At 37.6% G+C, this 20,073-nt stretch overlaps 1 protein-coding gene across 2 annotated transcripts in view; it reads left to right on the top strand.

Annotated features, from left to right (window-relative positions):
• LOC110030426 overlaps nucleotides 1–20,056 on the top strand; it is a 31,049-nt gene extending 10,993 nt beyond the window's left edge. For both annotated transcript variants that reach the window (XM_020733136.1, XM_020733135.1), the window contains exons 4-8: nucleotides 2,344–2,615; nucleotides 18,212–18,366; nucleotides 18,818–19,080; nucleotides 19,537–19,599; nucleotides 19,729–20,056. In XM_020733136.1, the coding sequence (XP_020588795.1) occupies nucleotides 2,344–2,615; nucleotides 18,212–18,366; nucleotides 18,818–19,080; nucleotides 19,537–19,599; nucleotides 19,729–19,974 (999 nt within the window). In that variant the 3' untranslated portion in view covers nucleotides 19,975–20,056. The remainder of the gene's footprint in view (nucleotides 1–2,343; nucleotides 2,616–18,211; nucleotides 18,367–18,817; nucleotides 19,081–19,536; nucleotides 19,600–19,728) is intronic.
• The last annotated feature ends 17 nt before the right edge of the window (nucleotides 20,057–20,073 follow it).

Genomic DNA, 20,073 nt, shown 5'->3' with positions numbered 1-20,073 from the left:
GAGTTGACTTCTAAAAAGGTTTTTGAGTCTAGGTTCTATTAGAGGATCTAACTAGGCTTTTGTCTTTTTTGGGGAGCGAGAAAAAATAGTTATGTTGAAGAATATTATAGTGCCAACTCTTAAATTGACTGATTGGCTTTCTTCATTATCTTCCAATGCAACCTTCCTAAACTGGCCTGCTTCAAATTGTGCTCTAGATCATAGAGGGAGACCATGTTAGTGTGAATTATATCTTATATTATTGAGTCTGAGCCTTCTTCGAATGGGAAGGATGATAAGTAAATTGAGCTAATAAAATTGGAGAGAGGATTAAAAAGCAATTTCGTTGGTAGTTTCATTGTGATTGTTTATGCCAAATCTTTTAGAGGCGGTGATTACAATTCTAGAAAGGATTATAACTTCTTATTATATTGAAGCTCATTTAGAGTGAATGTTGTTGACACAATATTATTGAAGCTTGACTAGAAATAAGGAGATTATTTAGTTTTGTATCTTTACAATTTACTCTAATTAACTCCTGGCAGTATTAATTACCTTCATATGTTATTAGCAAGTTCGGACCTAAAAATTGTTCAAATTGTTAATCTCATTTTTCTTTTGAAGTCTGAATATTCTGGAATCAATGGTGTACTCCATATCCCTCCGTTGGCCATATTTTATGATGTTCACACTTATTATCTCAATTGCTATATTACTTATTATTTTGTAAGATAATTATGGCCATATGAATTAGAATTTCAAGTTTGCTCAAACTTAATAGGTCCTTAATAGATCTAGTTGATTACCACTTGGCTTATGAAACCTAATTGGTGAAAATAAGATGCAGGCCAATAACAGTTTTTTAATATTTCTTTCTTGTTGTGTCAATATACATGATTATTGTCTATAGGAACTTCTAAACCATCCCCTCTTTGTTAAGGACGCCCCCTTGATATTTGCTTCTGTCGAAGGTTTTGGAAATTTTTCTTGGCCATGTTTTGTCAAGGTCCCATGTTTAGGTACTGTACAGGCAGTCCTTGGCATCTACCTAAGTGGTCCCCAAATTGCATGAAAACTCCTGTATCCTTTTTTAGTAGAATTCTTAGGAGACATTTCATCTCTTTTGATTTCCTAAGTCTCTCTTTGGTCCCCATACCCACTAGGAGAATGAAAAAGCTGAAATTTTTTCATTCTGCTAAGCTTTTCTAAATAGAGTTTTCCTTTCATTCATGTAGTTATGCATTTATTTATTTGTTTATAAATGCCCCTTTATTACTCCCAAAAATACCCCATTACTTTCATTCTTTTAGCTCCCATTTGCAAACAACTCTTGCCATGTAAGCATTTGGTAGCCTTCCTTGTTCCTTACAAATATTATTGCGCAGTGCTCAAGAGTTCCTTTAGACCATTCTTTTGATAGTTTTTAAATTAAAAAATGCATTGAATTTTGTTCACGCTTATGTCTTCTCTGTCTTAATTGATTCTACATCTGTTTCCATAAGTTCATATTGAGAAAATGTCAAGTTTGTTGTTAGTGAGTGTGTTGTAACATTGTTAAGTTATACTAAATGCAAGTAATTTAACATTTCTAGAATTTATTTCCTTACTAAATTTTTTCCTGCGAGGGTATGAATAAATTCAGAAGGGAGTTGTGAGCTTAGTGCCTTCACCTTGTCAGAAGGCGTGTTCAATATATAAATTTTAAGGGAGAACGTGGGGTTTAGATATATATGATTGGATGATAAGCCAAATCATTATAAGTATTTGATTATATTTCTTAATTATTTTTTCTGGTTCTAAGCTTCTCAATCAATCCCTCCCTTGAAGTCGAATTCAAATATCAAATTTACTCTTAAGTTCTAGAAACCATTTTTAACTCCAAAACCTCACTTTTATGTGTGCATAAATATGACTTCTACGGTGGATATGATTGCAATTGCGTGCCCTTATGTTGTCTTTCTTAAAATCATTTTTAGTAGCACAATTTGAATAGCATAATTGGATGTGGATGTTTAGATTGATTTCTTTTGTAGTGTGATAGTGAGACAGACCAACATTTTGTCAAATTTCTAGTACATAAGTTAGATTAGCAAATAGGCTTTTGTATCCTGAGTATCACAGTAGCTTCATTGTATTAGAAATCTTTTTTTGGAACCTTTTATGCTGAATCTTAATTTTCATTTCTAGTCCTATATAAAATGTTTTCAGTGATTATTATTATTATTATTATTTTGTATTCAGGTGATTTGTTGCAATGCAATTTTAACTAATTGTTGCAAAATTATTTGAATGCTCCTGGATTTGGCAATATCCAAATTATTGAATTTTTTTGTGTTTTCCTTATTTGCTTTTATGTAATTGCAGGTTCTTTCTGCAAAGAGTCAAGAAACAATTAATGCTGCTCTCAAAGCTGATATGATTGTTTTAAACACAGCTGTTACTGGAAAATGGCTTGATTCTGTTCTTAAGAAACATCTCTCTCAAGTTCTTCCAAAGATTCTATGGTGGATACACGAGATGCGAGGACATTACTTTAAATTGGATTACATCAAGAATCTGCCTTTTGTAGCAGCTGCAATGATCGACTCCAAAATTACAGCTGAATACTGGAAAAACAGGACGCATGAACGTTTAGGGTATGTGTGTATACAACTCTTTTTTTTTTTACTTCTTGGTGGAAAAAAAGTAAAATAATTTCTTGTTATTTCATGAGAGTGGATTATCATACATTGTTTGACTAATTATGGTCCTGAATAATTTTATTTTAGCGGAGGAAAAAGGAAATTTATATTGTTTTAAGATAAGGGGCTGCATGCTCCGAAAATTTGAAAATGCACCGACTCTCGTTGAGAGCTTAATGTGTTTAAGTTTCGGGTTAAATTTTCAGAAGGCATATAAGAAAATAGATTAGACACCACTGTTGACCTCATTTTAGTTTGGTCTTAGTCTTCTACTCTTAGAACCTAGGATCTAGCCAAAGGTTTCGCCTCCGTTTTGCAAGGAATTTAATATCTAGGGTTTGAGGTCTCTCATAGGTGCAAGTCCCTATGGTTAATTTTTCCGCTCGATAACGAGAAAGCGCTTTCGATTAAGGCTAGTCATTAAACGTCAAATATTCGCACTTAGCATATAGTAACAATAAATTCTAGAATTTAAAATTATAAACAATATTATCGTGAACTCAAAGCGGATGGTGTGGGAAAGGATGACGAACTCATCAAGATTCGGTAGTTTTGTCGTTCGGGTTTGTCATGGTCCCGTTTTTACTCAGTCAGCGGAGGTAGTCAACCCAACCTAACATAAGGATTCTTGTCACTAACTCTGAGTTTCATCCAATGAGATCTTGTAGACCTAGGGTGAATGTTGTTCTAAAGGGACCAATCTACGTCGTACTTAGATTGTAGAGGATTTTATGTTATATCAAATATGCCCTATTATTCAATACTCAAAGGGGGCATACTGTCATTGGGGAATATACGGGCTACAACCATGACCGTAATATAATGATGTTATTTACAGCAAATAGCTGCGAAGGGTGGATGAATTTTGTTTTTAACTTTTGAGTGATTGATTTTCATTAAAACATTTTAAATTTTATATTTTAAAATCTTAATTTTATAAATGAAACCCTTTCAGTGAAATTCACGATCAACACGATTATCATCGGGGAATAATTGCTCAAACATCATCAGGAGCAATAGTCTTGTCAACTCCAATTCTCATGAGGAGAAGGTTCAAATTGGGTCAGTGGGGGCTCAATCTTGTCAAATCTAATCTCATAGGGAGAACTAGACTGACCAAAATGTGGCTTACAACCTCACCCTATAGGCAAGATGACCGGCTTAAAAACGTGCATAATTACATAGATTTGAATTTTTGGCATTTTAAAATTAGATTTTTACAAAGCTTTAAATTGTGTGCATGCTTTTCAAGACATTTTTAGCTTAAGTATGCATTTAACCCACACAACATTCTCAGACAATTATGTTTAGAGAACTTAAGGTTATCGTCGGAGCACATGCGGGTGTGAACTTTATTGGCTTGAGTTGATTTCTAAATAATTTTGCACACTTCATGTTACTTTTGATTTGAGCTAAAACCTATATTTGTCCCGCGTAATATTTTCAGATCACATGTATAAACATTCAGTATTTTGTTCGGAACACATGCAAGTATTTAATTTGTTAGCTTAGATTTACTTTTAGTGGGGTTTAATATTATTTGCATTGGTGTGTTATTATTGAGATAAATGCAAATATTTTTATGTAAGCCCTAAATTTCGCCTTGTGTTCGCTTGTATATTTAGGTTTGCGGATCTAGTGACGAAGTACAAGATTTTGTTTAAAGCTTTCTAGTGATACATATTCTATCCGCTTGTGTAGTTGGGTTGCGGATCCGGTGGCGTGATGGGGTAATGGCGTGAATTTAATAAAATTATGTGGGTTTGAAGTATCATATTAATTTTGCATTTTGCCCACACAACTCTCATTTGAGTGTTCAAATAAACTCCTTTGTAATTGAGTGCCTCATTTGAGCTCATTGACAAGGTGTCGAGTCCCCCGTGAGTCTTGTAGGTCTTATTGTATTCAACTTTACTATTTTGAGATGATTTATATAATAATTTCAGCCTTTAATTTGTTTTTTAGGAACTTTCATTATGATTGCATTTTGACCCAAGTAAATTCAATTTAATTTTCATTTATGACTGGTTTTCAGACAAAAATCTGGCAGCATTACTACAGCCTTTTTGCATTGCCCCTATCCACGCTTTAAAATTTAAAGCGCATAGTTAACGTTTTTTGACACTGCGGCTTGGGAGGACTTCAAAACCGACAATGCTTAAAAAGTGTGCATGGGGTTTCGTGTTCCTAGACAAAAATAAAGGCACACAACTGTTCCCTTATTGACCTCACTTTTGTTTGAGGCCTAGTTTCTCCTTTTTTTTACAGTCTAGGATCTAGCCATAGGACTTTTCAGTCGACTATTCCTAGAAAACTAGGGAAGGAACTCTCTGTTAGAAATTCTGAGCTTTTCTTTGCTCGACTGAAGTTCCACATAGTAGTTTTGGCCTCTAGCACTTAGTAGGTGGGGCTACTGTGAAGAAGCTCAAGGAGAATTCCTATAGGACTGTTGGCCTTAGGATTGACTGTACGCATTGACCTGACATCGTCGCACTCCGCACCGTCTTGTTTAATTAAGCTCGAGCGGAGTTTTTGACGTGATTCGGGTCGCGACGCGTTTTTATCTCGATCGTCCACGAGGTTGCCTAAACAACTTTGGTTGACGAAACAGACTGCGCCGACTCGTCCGGAACGTCGATTTTGCCTAGAGGAACGTTCGTTTCACTACGACAGTGTGTCTGGGGAAAGATACATAGTTAAGTGTTAATTATAATAATAAATAATATATTATTATTATTATTATAATTAGTAACTTATATTAATCCCCAGCCTAATTTTCTTTTTCTTCCCCTCCTTTCTTCTGTGTCTCAATCCCGTGGGCCTTAGGGTTGGCTCGTTCGGCCGCCTGGCCGGTCGCCTGGCCCGCTCCCTCTTCTTGCCATTGGAACGGCTCGTTCTCGTGTTCACCTCTCGCACGCCTGACCGTAGCGCAGACTCCCCATTCCCTTATCGGATCTCATCCTCTGCCTCTCTCGCATGCCCGTATGGGGCGTCTGCTCCTCCCGTTTCCTCGAGCCGAATACGATCCTTCGATCGCTTATTCTCTTTCTCTCGTCTATATAGGACTCGACTTAGAGCATTAAAAAAAAATCTCTGAGGAAGGGAAAACTCTGCCAAATTTCTTTCTCACTTTCTTCTTTAATTCCTAGTGCTTGAGTTGACTTCCTCTTGCTGTTGGAAAGGAGTTTGAGTTGGGAAGTATTTTTCTGAAACTTTTGTGCTGGATTCTGCTTTAAAGAGGTACTCCTCCCCTCCTCTGTGCCTTGCTCCCTTTCAGTTTCTCTCGGCTAAGCTGCTGGGAAAAGTTTTCTTTGGATGGTACAACATGCTAGTCTGGTATTGCACCTATATTTTAAAATATTTGTTACTTGACCATCTAGAAATGAAAATGTGAGCATGTTCTAGGAGTTAGATTTGATTACTTGCTTAAAATGGTGAAATTATGGCATGTTTCTTTTTACTGTGGCATGTTTCTATTGAAAGCAATTAGGAGGGTTGAAACATGGCTTTGAGACAATGTTAGCTCCTCTTACAAGCATATTAGGATATGTATCATGAAGCTTTTCATGTATTCTAATCTAGCATGGAATATTAGAAAGTTTATTTGGTCTTTCACACATGTGTGAAAGGCTCGGTTTTGGCATCTTATAATTCTTTTTGGCTTGAAAAAAATGCATGCTATGAAGAACTTTACCTTGATTTGGAAAAGTTCTATAGTTGTTCTTATTTGAAATACGTGGTGGCCCTATGTTTTTGATGTTTCAATGGCATGAGGATGTTTTCTAGCCTTTGTTGTAGCCTGGTTTTGAGCCTTAGTTGCGGTTCGGTTTGGTTCTTATTAGTCCTCGGTTTGCACCATTGAAGCAAGGGATATTGACTTCATCGAGGCCTTTGGCTTTGGTTTTAGTTGAGGTTTTGTCCTAATGATTTGAGTTCCATTTATTAGCCTCGGAAGCTTGTCCTTTGGCTCTGGTTGGGGGCTCGGTTTGCTGGTTTAGCTCTTACCCGAGAGCCTATGTTTGTGCTTTATACTTGTCCCTACCCGAGAGGTGGCTTGGGGGCTTGATTTTGTTTGTTATAGGCCCTTGCCCGAGAACTTGTCTTAGTGTGTTGTGATGTTCTTATTCGAGAGCTGTCGGATGGTTTCCTACTCCTACCCATGAGACATATTGAGGGTCGTTTAATTTGATTTGGTCCTTCTTGTTAGGCTTGAATTACTTGGATGATTGTTGGTGGATCAAATTTGTCATCCCAAAGTTATGGTTATATTTTGTACTCTCTTATGTATATCAAAGATCCTCGTAGAATTGATTTGGGTTGCCTTGGCCGTGAGCCTTTCTTGTGCCTTGGGTTGCCTTGGCCGTGAGCCTTCCTTGTGCCTTTGGTTGCCTTAGCCGTGAGCCCCTTTAGTCGTGAGCTCCTTGTGCCTTTGGTTGCCTTGGCCCTGTTTCTTGTTAGTCGTGAGCTCCTTGTTCTGTTGGTGGCCTTGGCTGAGAGCTTTGGTGGCTGCTTCCTCTTCTCTATTGACCCCGGCTGTGAGCATTCATGTGGCTTTATTGGAAGGTTCTATGTTTATTTGGTATGTGAAGCTATTGATTAATTTGAGAGTTGGAAAATTTTAATTTTGGCATGAGTTTGGAGGTGTCGATGGTAGTCTTCCTCGGGTCACTTTTCTTTTGTTCAATTCATGGAATTTGGAGGATTTAAAAGTCTTATTTGGGAGAGCATTTGATTGAATTAAATTGAGCCCATGGAAGATATTTTTTTTTAGGTTAGACACCAATATCGGGGAGGTCGTTTGTAGGTGATCGTCGTGTCAGTTTGGGCCCGTTTCGACTCGTTCGAGACAGGATTTGGAAAGGACACCCTCCCCTCCTTGGGTTGATCCAATTCTAACAAAGCGAGAAAATAACATCCAATCAGATTGATTCGACCTTGGCCCCTACCTTCTCAGGTCTTTTCGTTACGAGTTTTGAGGGCTGATTCATCCTCCGTCTTTTCGGTGTTTTAGGTGGATCGGTGGCTCCTCTCTCTCACCCCGCTTTTGTGGTTCATTTTCCTTGTTTCTTGGTTTGGGTTTTAAGTGCTTATATCCAAAACATAAGTGCATTGCTATAGCTATGGCTATATGTGAAACCATTAAGTAAGGTCATAAGTTGGACGGTCTTTTTGGGGTATTAGGCCTTGATGATAAAACACATCGGTGGTAGAGCGAGATGATATTTCATCCTACAACATCGGGACACCCCCAGAGGACCTGGTGAATCGTAGGACGATAGTATCATTCACCGATACAAGACTAGCGGGGGGCACGTAAATGATCGTCTCATGGACAACTACTTTTTTTCAAAACTAATAAAAATAAATTTGATAAGAACGTATACACCCTTTTTTTTAAACAAAAATATATTTTTCGCTATAAACAGAATTAATACAACCCACTTTTGTATAAGTGAAACTTATGTGCATGCTAAAAATATAAAATTTAAATACTTTTTAAAATTTGGTTGTCCACCTATTGATCACCTGCTTCAGGCTAAGGAACACCTTCCTAAGTTAGGTTCAGTAGGACACCCTTCTAGTTGAGTGACAGACTTTATACATCCGGGTGATCGAGTAGCCTTCGACGACTCTCGAGTACAAATATATATTTGAGCCTAGCCCTACCCGAGTTCTTGCGGTCCCCTCTTTTCAGACTTTTTCATATGTCTTATCGAAACTTTTGGACAAAACACTCATGGTCTTTTTCTGGGATTTTTCCGTGTTTTCTATGATTTTCATCAATTTATCGATTCGTCGGTTTCCTCGTACTTTTCCTGTCGTGAGTCTTTGTCGTGAGTCTTTTTTGACGATCATTCTCGAGTTTTCTGGAAGATGTTTCTTTTCTTCATTAGCTTTTGTTTATATGATGCATTTCGGTCTGTTTCTTCAAATTTTGTTACTTGTACTCGTTGCATCAACTACACTTAAGGAACAACAGATCTCCCAGGTATACAATTTTGTTTTGTGTTTACAGCATGTTACTTTCTTGCAGTCACTCTCCTGCTGTACCTTTTATCTTTTCTTTACACCGCATGTTGTACTGTTCTTTTTCACTGAATACTCTATTGTTTGCTTTTTCACGAGTACAAGTAACATGTTGTACTATTCTTTTTCGCTAAATACCTGCTGTACCTTTTATCTTTTCTTTACACCGCATGTTTCTTTTCTTCATTAGCTTTTGTTTATATGATGCATTTCAGTATGTTTCTTCAAATTTTGTTACTTGTACTTGTTGCATCAACTACACTTAAGGAACAACAGATCTCCTATGTATACAAATTTGTTTTGTGTTTACAGCATGTTACTTTTTTGCAGTCACACTCCTGATGTACCTTTTATCTTTTCTTTACACCGCTTGTTGTATTGTTCTTTTTCACTGAATACTCTACTGTTTGTCCTGGACTACACACTCTACTGTTATTACATACACTGTACAACTTCAACATGTCTTTCGTAAAATATTTAAAGAACCACAACCATAGGGCCGTCTAATTTGACATCATAATTCACCACCCTAGAAAACCTAAACCCGTCACGACAAGGAGCTTGGAGCTAGCGTTGTGGGCAGCACGATCATCTTCAACAACAGAACATGTCTTCCCCAGCTAAACAATTCCTAAGAATTAAACAACCAAGTCATAGGGCTTCAAGGTTGTTCGTCTAGCGCAACATAAATCCTCACCTCATCTTTAGACATTTACACAATCATGTTGTACAATCTAAGCCCTAACTCGCCTTAGGATTCTGAGGTTCTGTCACGACCTAAATCCTCACATTTTCCAGGCTATTTGGGTGATCGTTTCACACAGATGTAACCCTAAACAATATGATTGTTTGGGAAGTCACCGAGGTTCTCCTTCGGATCTGTAACATCTCTTAGTTCTTCTTCCATTGGATTCTACAATGAATGTTCCAAATTTGAATCATTCCCCTTTGCACACCTCTTTGTCTGATTTCGTTGAAAAAGTCCTATCTTTTTTACCTCCTTTAAGATAATTTTTCCTGATTTTTATCGAGAATATTCTTAGGTGACTTTTGTTACCTAAGATGTAATTAACTATAGGGGCTTGCCCTTATAGGAAGATAAACCCTATTTAATTTTTCAGATTAAATAAGGGAAATTGTCGGCACCAAACGGACGTCATATATTTCTTAGTTTATTTGATCGAACTTCTTCCTCAAGTCTTGTGCTTGTCCTTCGGGATAGATACAAGATTTGAGGTATAGTGCTCTTTCATTTAAACTAAAAAATATGGAGTTAGTTTGATTTCATATTTTTCTAAACTTAAATCTATATGTAAATTAAAACGTCATTCCGAAGCGGGCGACGGGATATCGATTCCGGTGACCGATAGCTTCTTACTGGCATTGTGCGTTGTGAAACCGGTCCTGCATTGGGTCCTAAACTTTACTCTCCTTTTTGTGTCATTTCGAGTTTGATTTGTTATATTACAAATTAAGTTGAATTGTGTCGTGTTGTGCTTGCTCTTTAATCTTCTTTATATTAATCAAATCTTCATACTTTCAGACCTTTTTACCAAATTTTAAAATTTTCACAAATTAAATAAAATTTACCCGGTTTACAGATCGATATCTGTCAAATTGTAGTGTTCGCACTATGATTACGAGACATTAACCAAATAACTAACCCTAGGGTCTTCTTCTTTTGAAGTTTTTGTGATGGCATTTCCGACACTCACCTTTTCTTACAACTTGCCGACGAGCCGTAGCGCCCGCAACGTCGCTCCCACCATCAAGTTTGGAGCAGGATTCGAAGATCTTGAGGTCATTCTCGGGAAAGCCCGGTTCGTTCTAGTGAAAGTCGCCACCCCAGAGGTTTAGGAACCGTCTGTTGAGTTTAACCTGAACTGCCCATGAGATTTTCCTTCTTACCAGGAGGAAAAGATTACTACCACCACGACGTCTGCTAAGCCTGTCTTTCCCACTCTTGCTAAGGGAAAAGAGGTTATGATCGTCAATAATCCGACTAAGGAATTCACTGCCCCGCCGTCAGTGTTCGAGATTGGATCGAGTTCGAAGATTGCGCCACTAACTCGGTCGCAAAGGATAAACCGCAGCCGAAAAGTTCGCAAGTCTACTAAAGCTCAGATTCCTGAAAATATACTGTTGATGAAATTCCTCGTCAGGAGGAATCGGGATTGTTGGATACCTCTCCGCTTTTGCGAGGGAGTAGGTTTCATCCCTTGGTGAACACCGATGGACACGAAAGTATTCGGAAGATTGCCGTTACTTTACCGTCACCTCATGGACATGGTGAGGAGAGGAAGAAGTTTACTCCTATCACCAGAGTCAGTACAGTGTTTCAGAGGCTAGCTGCTAAAGAGGGTTGTTTAGTCAGTGAATTGCTTAAGCGAATGTGATGTGCAGTATTCCCTCACATGAAGAGAGAAATACTAAAAGACGTCAGATCTGACAGACGGTCTCAAACGCCAAATGAAAGATTACCTTCTCGCATTTCCGTCAGGTTCCGCTTGGGGAATAGAGTTGATACTACTACCGTCACTAGGTCCGCAGGCCGTCGAATAGTTAAGTCATGTCTGGGGCTGAGAGTTCTACCAATTACCAACCATAAAGATGTTCCTAAGATTCCAAAGAAGAGGATAAACAGGTTGCCTATTACTGTATCTGGTTTTCGCCATGGGGAGCATACCTCTCTTCGACATGCTAATGTTTCTATTGAGACACCTCGTCTCAAAACATCACCGTCAAGAAAAAAGGTGTGGATACCCAAGGTTATCACACCGATACGGTTCAGTGAGCCCGTAAGACAGAATTATAACGTAAAGCAGGGATCTGAAGTATCTGACATGTTAACAGCAATTGCAAGTGAAGAAGATGCACAGGTAGAGGATGTCCAGCAGAGGCCTCCGGATCTCAAAGTGATACAAGGGGAAATAATTGAGGAAAAGGTCGAAAGGCTCAGAGCCGAGATTTCAGAACTAGCCCGAGGACGTGGAATTCCCGTTGATAATGAAGATGAAAACCCTGAGGACTACCTCGAGGAAGACTGCATGAATATTAACGTCATCGAAATCAGGGCCGCTACATCTGCACGCGACGCCCAACCTCCTACTGAGGAAAATATCTTAGATGAGCTGCGTAAGGCTCTCTTCTTGAAGGATGAGCAAATCAGCAAAATGGGGAAAATGATGGAAGAGATGACCGCCGCCATGACTGCTATGACTGCAGCGTAGGGACAATCTCAACCACAACTGTTAGCTTTTCTAGAAGTCAACTAACTAGAGATCATACATATTACAGATGAAAGAAGAGAAGTTGCCTCAGCTAACAGAGATGATCAACAAAAGAAGGATTCTACCCAAAATGTCATACTTCTACCCAAAATGTGTCATACCAGAAAAAGATTTTAAACAAATGGTCGAGCAAGTTCGGGAGGCCTTAGTCCAATTTAAGGGTGGTGCATTGGTTTTAAACGGTAGACCATACTCGGAGGAATTTGATGTCGTACCATTCTCTAAGGGTTTTGTGACACCGAGCTTCAAGATATTTGACGAGACTGGAAATCCTAGACTGCACATAACACATTTCTGAGCCAGTTGTGACAATATCGGAGGTAACGAAACATTGTTTTGTCGCCAATTTGTCAGCAGTTTGTCAGGAATAGCATTCGATAGGTATGCCGAATTACCTAATGGATCAGTAAGGACATTTTTCGACTTAGAACAGTTCGTTTAAAGATTCGTCGGAACACAACATTATGTTTCTATTGGAAATCTCATGGTAAAGAAGCAAAGGCCTAACGAGACTCTAGTAGATTATATTTTGAGATAGAGAAACTTTAGCATGAAATGTAAACTTCAGCTACAAGAATATCATGCGATTGAGATCCTACTCAAAAGCATTCATGGGTCAATAACTTTCATGCTTAAGGGACTCACCATCAAGTCTTTCGAGAAGCTGCTCAGCAAAACCGGCAATCTGCAAGAAGAAACCAAACAATAGGATTGTTTGGGAAGTCACCAAGGTTCTCCTTCGGATCTGTAATATCCCCTAGTTCTTCTTCCGCTGGATTCTATAATGAATGTTCCAAGTTTGAACCATTTCTCTTTGCACACCTCTTTGTCTGATTTCATTGAAAAGTCCTATTCTTTTGACTTCCTTGAAGATAATTTTTCCTGATTTTTATCGAGAGTTTTCTTAAGTAACATGTCTTAGGTGACTTCGGTCATTTAATATGTAATTAACTATAGGAGTTTGCCCTTATAGGAAGTTTTTTCAAACCCAGCTTAATATAAATCTCGTGGTAGAGAAGCAAAGGCCTAACGAGACTTTAGTAGATTATATTTTGAGATGGAGAAACTTTAGCATTAAATGTGAACTTCAACTACAGAAACATCATGTGATTGAGATCCTACTCAAAAGCATTCATGGGTCAATAACTTTCATGCTTAAGGGATTCACCATCAAGTCTTTCAAGAAGCTGCTCAGCAAAACCGCCAATCTGCAAGAAAAAACCAAACAATAAGATTGTTTGGGAAGTCACTAAGGTTCATCTTCGGATCTGTAATATCCCCTAGTTCTTCTTCCGTTGGATTCTATAATGAATGTTCCAAGTTTGAACCATTTTTCTTTGCACACCTCTTTGTCTGATTTCGTTGAAAAGTCCTATTCTTTTGACCTTTTGACTTCCTTGAAGATGATAATTTTTTTTTATTTTTATCGAGAGTATTCTTAGGTGACTTCGGTCATTTAATATATAATTAACTATAGGGGTTTGCCATTATAGGAAGCTTTTTCGAACCTAACTTAATATAAACCTTATTTAATTTTTCATATTAAATAGAGAAAATTGTCGGCAAATAAAATGGTTTCGCAGACCAAACAGACGTCATATATTTTTTAGTTTATTTGATCGAGCATCATCATCAAGTTTTGTGCTTATCTTTCGGGATAAATACAGGATTTGAATGCTTGTTTACTAAATATAATGCTTTTTCGTTTAAACTATGAAAAGTATGGGGTCAGCTTGATTTCATATTTTTCTAAACTGAAATCTATATGTAAATTAAAACGTCCTTCCGATAAATTAAAACGTCCTTCCGAAGCGGGGATCTTGATTTCGGTGACCAACAGCTTCTTACGGGCAACTCCTCCAACCAAAATAGTACCGACATCGATATGATGCAAACAAGTCTTTAAATCACCATGCTTAAAAAAATGTACATGGGGCTTGAAGTACCTGCAAATAAAAGCTCACAATACATAAGATTTATCTATCGACACGTCCTATATTTAAACAAAGCATTATCATATCCTTTGTAAACTTGAAGCAAGCCACCACTAATCAAAATGATAATAACTCCAAAGTTTGTAAGAGTGGCACTCATAGTCTCCATAACAATAAATGTGTCAAATTTCAATCTTTGTAGAAGCTAAAATTTTTACCCGTTTATGCTTTACCTTTATTTGGAACAGGGAATTTGGACGATAGGAGAAGCGATGAGGGATAGGAGATGCTTGAGAGGGGAGATGCGAGACTGAGCGAGAGGGATGGATGAGCGTTGTGAGTGGTAGTGTGACAGCTCGATCTGTCAGGATGCAAAAGAATTGGGTGGAGAGTAGAGGGGAAGAAAGGAGATTGAGGGCAATAGGGAGAAAGTGTGGTCTGTTTCGTGTTCTGTCAGGACATTTCACCGTAAAAAAGCTGAGGGAGGAAGTTGTTGCATTTTCGGCGGACTAGGAGGCCTAGGAATTTTCAGTTCCAACGAGACATATAGGTAGGATATTGCTTTGTTAGGAAAGGTCGTCGAAGGAAAGCCGAGGGAGAGACTGTTGTGTTTTTGTTTGCAGGAGAACTTGGAATTCTCAGTTTTAGTGAGAGAAAGAGAGGTATGATGAGAGAGGGAGCGTAAGTTGGTTTTATGAGAGGAAAAAAATGATGATCGGAGTGTCATTAGAGGTGGGAGAAATGGTCGTCGCACTTGGGGGGTGATAGGTGGCAGACGTGAGCTTCGGTGAGCAAAGTGCAAGGCTTCGACTTCCATTTGAGAGTAAAGAAGATAGAGAAAAAAAAGCTTTTCACGTGAAGCAGGAGAGTGGCAGCTTACGGGTTCATGATTAGTTGTTTATGATTTAACTCCCTTATTATTATTATTATTTTATTTCTTCAGCTTTATTGGTTGAAATGGGTGGTTGAGGAATATGGATGCTTTGGATTGGGCGGTGGAACTTTTTAATTTAAGCATCTAAATTTATGTTCCACCAAATAGTATGCAAAATTTTTGTAATAGGGTGTCCTCCCTAAGCGAAGTTGACATTCGTATATGCTTGTGTGGTCCGTTTTGCAAACGGCGATCGTTTGAGTGATTTCGTCAACGATCGAGATAATTTAATTTCAAATATGTGCTTCATTTCGGCTGCTAGTTGATTTCATCACGCTTGTTTCTTTCGATCATAATAGACCACTTCTTAGACAATCTTGACTCTCCAAATGGCGCCCGTGCAATGAATTTCATGAACAAAGATCATCTTGGCAGTTTCAATAGTGGTTAAAGTGAGTTGGTCATTAACCACGAGTCGTCGTATTCATTATGCTTCATTCGCCTTATATCCGATCGACTCAATTTATGAAATATATGTCAAAACCAACAAATGCCCCCAAACAATTATGATTCACGCATTGATCGATCTATATTTGTTGTCATTTCTTTGCTTTTCTTAGTAGACTTGCTTGCACTTTCATATTACTAATTTTCTTTTATTTTTCTAATAGATGATGTTTATTTGGAGATAATATGTTGATATGACACCTAATGATCCCAGAGAGGAGGCCATGTCAGCCGCCATTGATGAGCAAGATCCTCGAGGAGACACTGATATTCGAGAAAGGTTTAAGCAACATGTAAAGATGTTGAAAGGATGTGATTTTTATCGTGATTTCCTTACACATTCTCTAACACTTCTTGATTGTACACTTGACTCTTCTATCTCTCACGATCCTATAAAATTATTGTTGACCATCAAATTGAAATATGGAGATTATAATCCTGTGGATAGTACTGATGACCAGTTGAGTCATGGAGTATGTGATACTTTGCATCTTGTTGTTGACACATTTAAGGAGACTAGGCAATCCGAGTTATTGAGCAATCGTTGGTTACAGTAGAACTTATCATATTGGCCTTGATATTCATTAGTGGGCAAAGTTCTTAGCCCCCCTCCTAAACATGAAGCTTCAATTAGGTATATTTTGCAAGCTCATCATGATACATCATGTATTCGTCCTTGTTCAACTATGGAAGCCTTACTCCGTCATGGATTCGGGGTGTGGTCGAGTTTTTGGACATTGACAACAACACTTACTGGATCAATTCTGAAGAGGTGAAATCACATTGTGGGAGTTGCAAGTTGTGACTGGACATCCGATATTTGGTTGTCTTTATGAGGAGTGTATTCCTTTGGACGAGGAGCTTTTTCATTAGCAACCCTCAACTGTTGGGAATCATTGAGGAGTGTCAGTTCTATCTTACATGTATCTTGAGCTTTTGTGCCATTATCGACGGACATATAGAGCGGCTGGTTTGTCAAGATGTTCTCATGCTACTATCCCAGTGAGTGCTTGGAGTTCTAGCTTTTTGCGAGGTGTATTCGTTCAACAAACTGCTTTGTTGAACGATCCATTTCAAATTCATTCACAAGATGATAGTTATTCGTCAGAAGAAACTGTAGAGCCATTCAAGTGTGCGTGACGACTTATTATTAGCAATATTTTTAACTACTTGGATATGCACTTTTATTCTGCCCCTCATAAGAGACTGTACGATCTATTGCCCTTATAGCAGCTCATCGGATTTTTTGAGGCAACAGACTTTCTATAGCTCATACAGTATCAGCTAGGATATTGAGAGTTTTCATGGTTTCTCTGAAAAACCTTTGCATGATCTACATGATCTTACTTTGTCTTGGCCATATGTTCATGCTCGGGTACTTTTTCATGTACATGGAGCTTTCACATGCTTGGAGTTTCTTTCGTATTTTGCAAAGAGTGGATATCCTATAGTAATGCATTTGTCTCATACAAAATCTACTATGGAATGAGAGCGTGTACTCCTCTTTTTCTTTGCGTCACACTTGATTATGGATAGAATTTTCATTGGTTTGTCAACCAGATATATTTGTTCTTCCTCCTCATCTGAGGGAGGTAGAGCTTATAAGCAGGATTGATAGAAGAGACGGATGCAAACTACTTCATAGTTGGCGAACATTGAAAGTTGTCGTTTACTTCATTAGTAGGCTCCCAGGCTGGTTATGTTGTCAATTTGGTCGCTCGATCATTTTAGAGAGGCTAGGTGTATGAAGTGTGTGTGGGTGTGTGAATATTTGATGCATTTTGAGCCCTGTAGAGGGGCTATTTTTCTCTCTCAGAATAGGCCCCGTGTTAGTTTATATGGCTTCATTTTAAAATTAGTTTGACGGATTTCCCTCTCGATAATTTCTTCTACTTACATGCTGAACTGGGAGTTTCATCCACCTTTTGATGATTTATAGTTGATGATCATGATTCTGACGTTGAGTGTATTGCCATTTCCAGACTTCATAACTTATTTTACAGCCCAAAAAGTTGGAGATGCCACAGTTTTTTTTTTGTCCTTGTTATACAAGTAATTTTGTGTTTTTCATACTTTATTTTGTCTTTGTTATACAAGTAATTTTGTGTTTTTCATACTTTATAAGCACCTTATTATCGTCAGGGTTTTTTCAGTCATTTTGTATCGAGTATTTCAGTTTGTTATTTAAGATCCTTGTCTATTTAATTTTAATCTTTAGGCTGAAATTTTGTCATATGATGTTGATGATATCCTGGTTCTTCTTTTCTCCTTATCCCATCTACCTACAATCTTATTTTAATTTGATATGGGGATAGTCTGTCCTGTCACTATTGAGAAAAGAAAGAATAAGCTATGGTTGATGATTTCTTGTTATTTTCATTATCTTTGAAGGTTGAACTAAGCACCATATGTACTTCACAAAAAGTGTGACCAGAATGGAAATATTATAAAGTATGTCATGAATTCGTAGCTTCTGTTGTTGGTGATATTTTTTTCTTAAAAATTGTTAACTGCTAGTGTTTTGCAGAAAAAGAAAAGAATTACCATTGCATGTATCTAGTGTGCTGGTACACCTTTTATGTATGGCGATAATTTGTAACTTATAGGGGTGGCAGTAGAGGAAATAATTAAACCAGTTGCTGTTCAATTTGATGTCCTACTTTTTTCATCATTCTCAAATGAGTAGATGCTTTTTCAAGGCTGCCAAAATCAGATATAGATTCTTTAGCTTGAGAAGCTTTTTATTGTATTTTATGACAATATTTCTTCTTCTTTGGTTCGGAGGATTGCGCTCTTGTCTCTTTCTCAGTCCCAGTTTATGATCTCTATTTCATTTCTTCCCATCAAATTTTTTATGTAATATATATATATATATATATTATGGTGCTCTAATTTTGTTTGTCTAATTTCTGCTTGCAGTATCCAGATGCCAAAAACGTTTGCTGTTCATCTTGGAAATAGCAAAGAATTGATGGAAATTGCTGAAGATTATGTTGCCCAGAGGGTGCTCAGGGAGCATATACGTGAATCTCTTGGAGTTCGAAATGAAGATCTCCTCTTTGCCATTATAAACAGTATTTTCTTGTTTATTTTACTTGAATATCTGTTTCCTCCAATTATGAAAGAATTTGGTATAAGAACGTGAAATAGGATATGCTTATAGCAGGTGTGGGCCTTTAGCCATTTGCCCATGCTTAAATTTTGAATTCCTTAAAGAGGATTATCATTTTCTTAAATTTGCCCCCCTTCAATAAATGGATTTACCCTCCCTGAAATTATGTGTATGATCACCAAACAGCAGTCAGCTGAAGGATTGAAAAAGAGTATATATTTCCAAATCTCGATGTAGTTGATTCAAAGAACTTTATAGTGACAGGATTTGTACAAAATAGGCGAGGGAAACTTGTTTGCTTATCTTCTATATTAGAATAAACATTATTTGTCTAGTGTTGAAGGAATAAATAAGCTTGTAATTTGATAGTGGCTAGGATGCAATGCTACTTCTCTGAATAATTGAAATTGCAGGCGTATCACGTGGAAAGGGACAAGATTTATTTCTTCAGTCATTTTATGAAAGTCTTCAATTGATCCGAGAACAAAAGTTTGAAGCGCCTGCAATTCATGCTTTGGTAGTTGGAAGTGATATGAATGCTCAGACAAAGTTTGAAGGAGAACTTAGAAACTTCGTGGCAATGCAAGAAATTCAGGACAGAGTTCACTTTGTCAATAAGACACTTACAGTTACTCCATACTTGGCTGCAATTGATGTGCTTGTGCAAAATTCTCAGGTATAGTTATTGGCCATTCTTCAAACAATAGCTTTTTAAGATCTTTTTTTATTAAATGAATGGTTTCATCCATCCTTAAAATTTGAGTAAAGGGCCAAAATAGTCCCTTTTCAAATTAATGGTTTCATGATCATGAGCAACACATTTGGTAGATTAGCTTGTCCATTTTCATGGGTGTTGTTGTTTTTTTATTTGATTTTGAAGAGCACTGTAAAACAACAAAACATATTTACTAGGAGTTTTAACTGGATGCTTCAGTTTTTCATTAACAAGAAGTTTCAGGCAGAGTCTATTTTCCACTCAGTATTTATTTACTTTTGCCAAACTTCCCTAAACATTTTCCTTGGAATGTCACCTTTAATATAACTTGCTGGTATATCTGAAAAATATTTCCTTTGGTCCCTGGGATTACAAATATGTTGGACAACGTAGATTTCTAATCTCCCTTCTGTGCAGGCAAGAGGAGAATGCTTTGGAAGGATAACTATAGAAGCTATGGCATTTCAGTTGCCAGTGCTGGTAAGTCTCCCATCAATGAAGGGATGCTACTAACTCATTCATTGTTTTTGAACTCCGCAAATCTTACTAAAAAATCTCTCAAAAATGATGAAAAGTTCTAAAAGATGATTTTGACCAAATAATGAATAGGGCACGGCTGCTGGTGGAACTACTGAAATTGTTGTTGATGGTTTGACCGGTTTGCTTCATCCTGTGGGGAAGGAGGGCGTTATTCCACTAGCGAAGAACATTGTGGAGCTCGTCGCTCATGTTGAGACAAGGCTGAGCATGGGTAAAGAAGGCTACAGGAGGGTGAAAGAAAGGTTTATGGAGTATCACATGACTGAGAGGATAGCTTTAGTTCTCAAAGAAGTTCTTCACCACCCATCTGCTTGAAATCCCTTTTCCTTATTTTGTAAATTTCAATTTTGAAATGAGTTTGATTTGTTTTGTATAGAGGTGATTCCTCCATTTATTTATTTTTCCTTGTCTTGC

Source organism: Phalaenopsis equestris, unplaced genomic scaffold, assembly GCF_001263595.1.
Source record: "Phalaenopsis equestris unplaced genomic scaffold, ASM126359v1 Scaffold000716, whole genome shotgun sequence".
Classification (NCBI taxonomy): Eukaryota; Viridiplantae; Streptophyta; class Magnoliopsida; order Asparagales; family Orchidaceae; genus Phalaenopsis; species Phalaenopsis equestris.
Note: the sequence above shows the minus strand (reverse complement) of the source record. Positions and strands in the feature narration are given on the sequence as shown.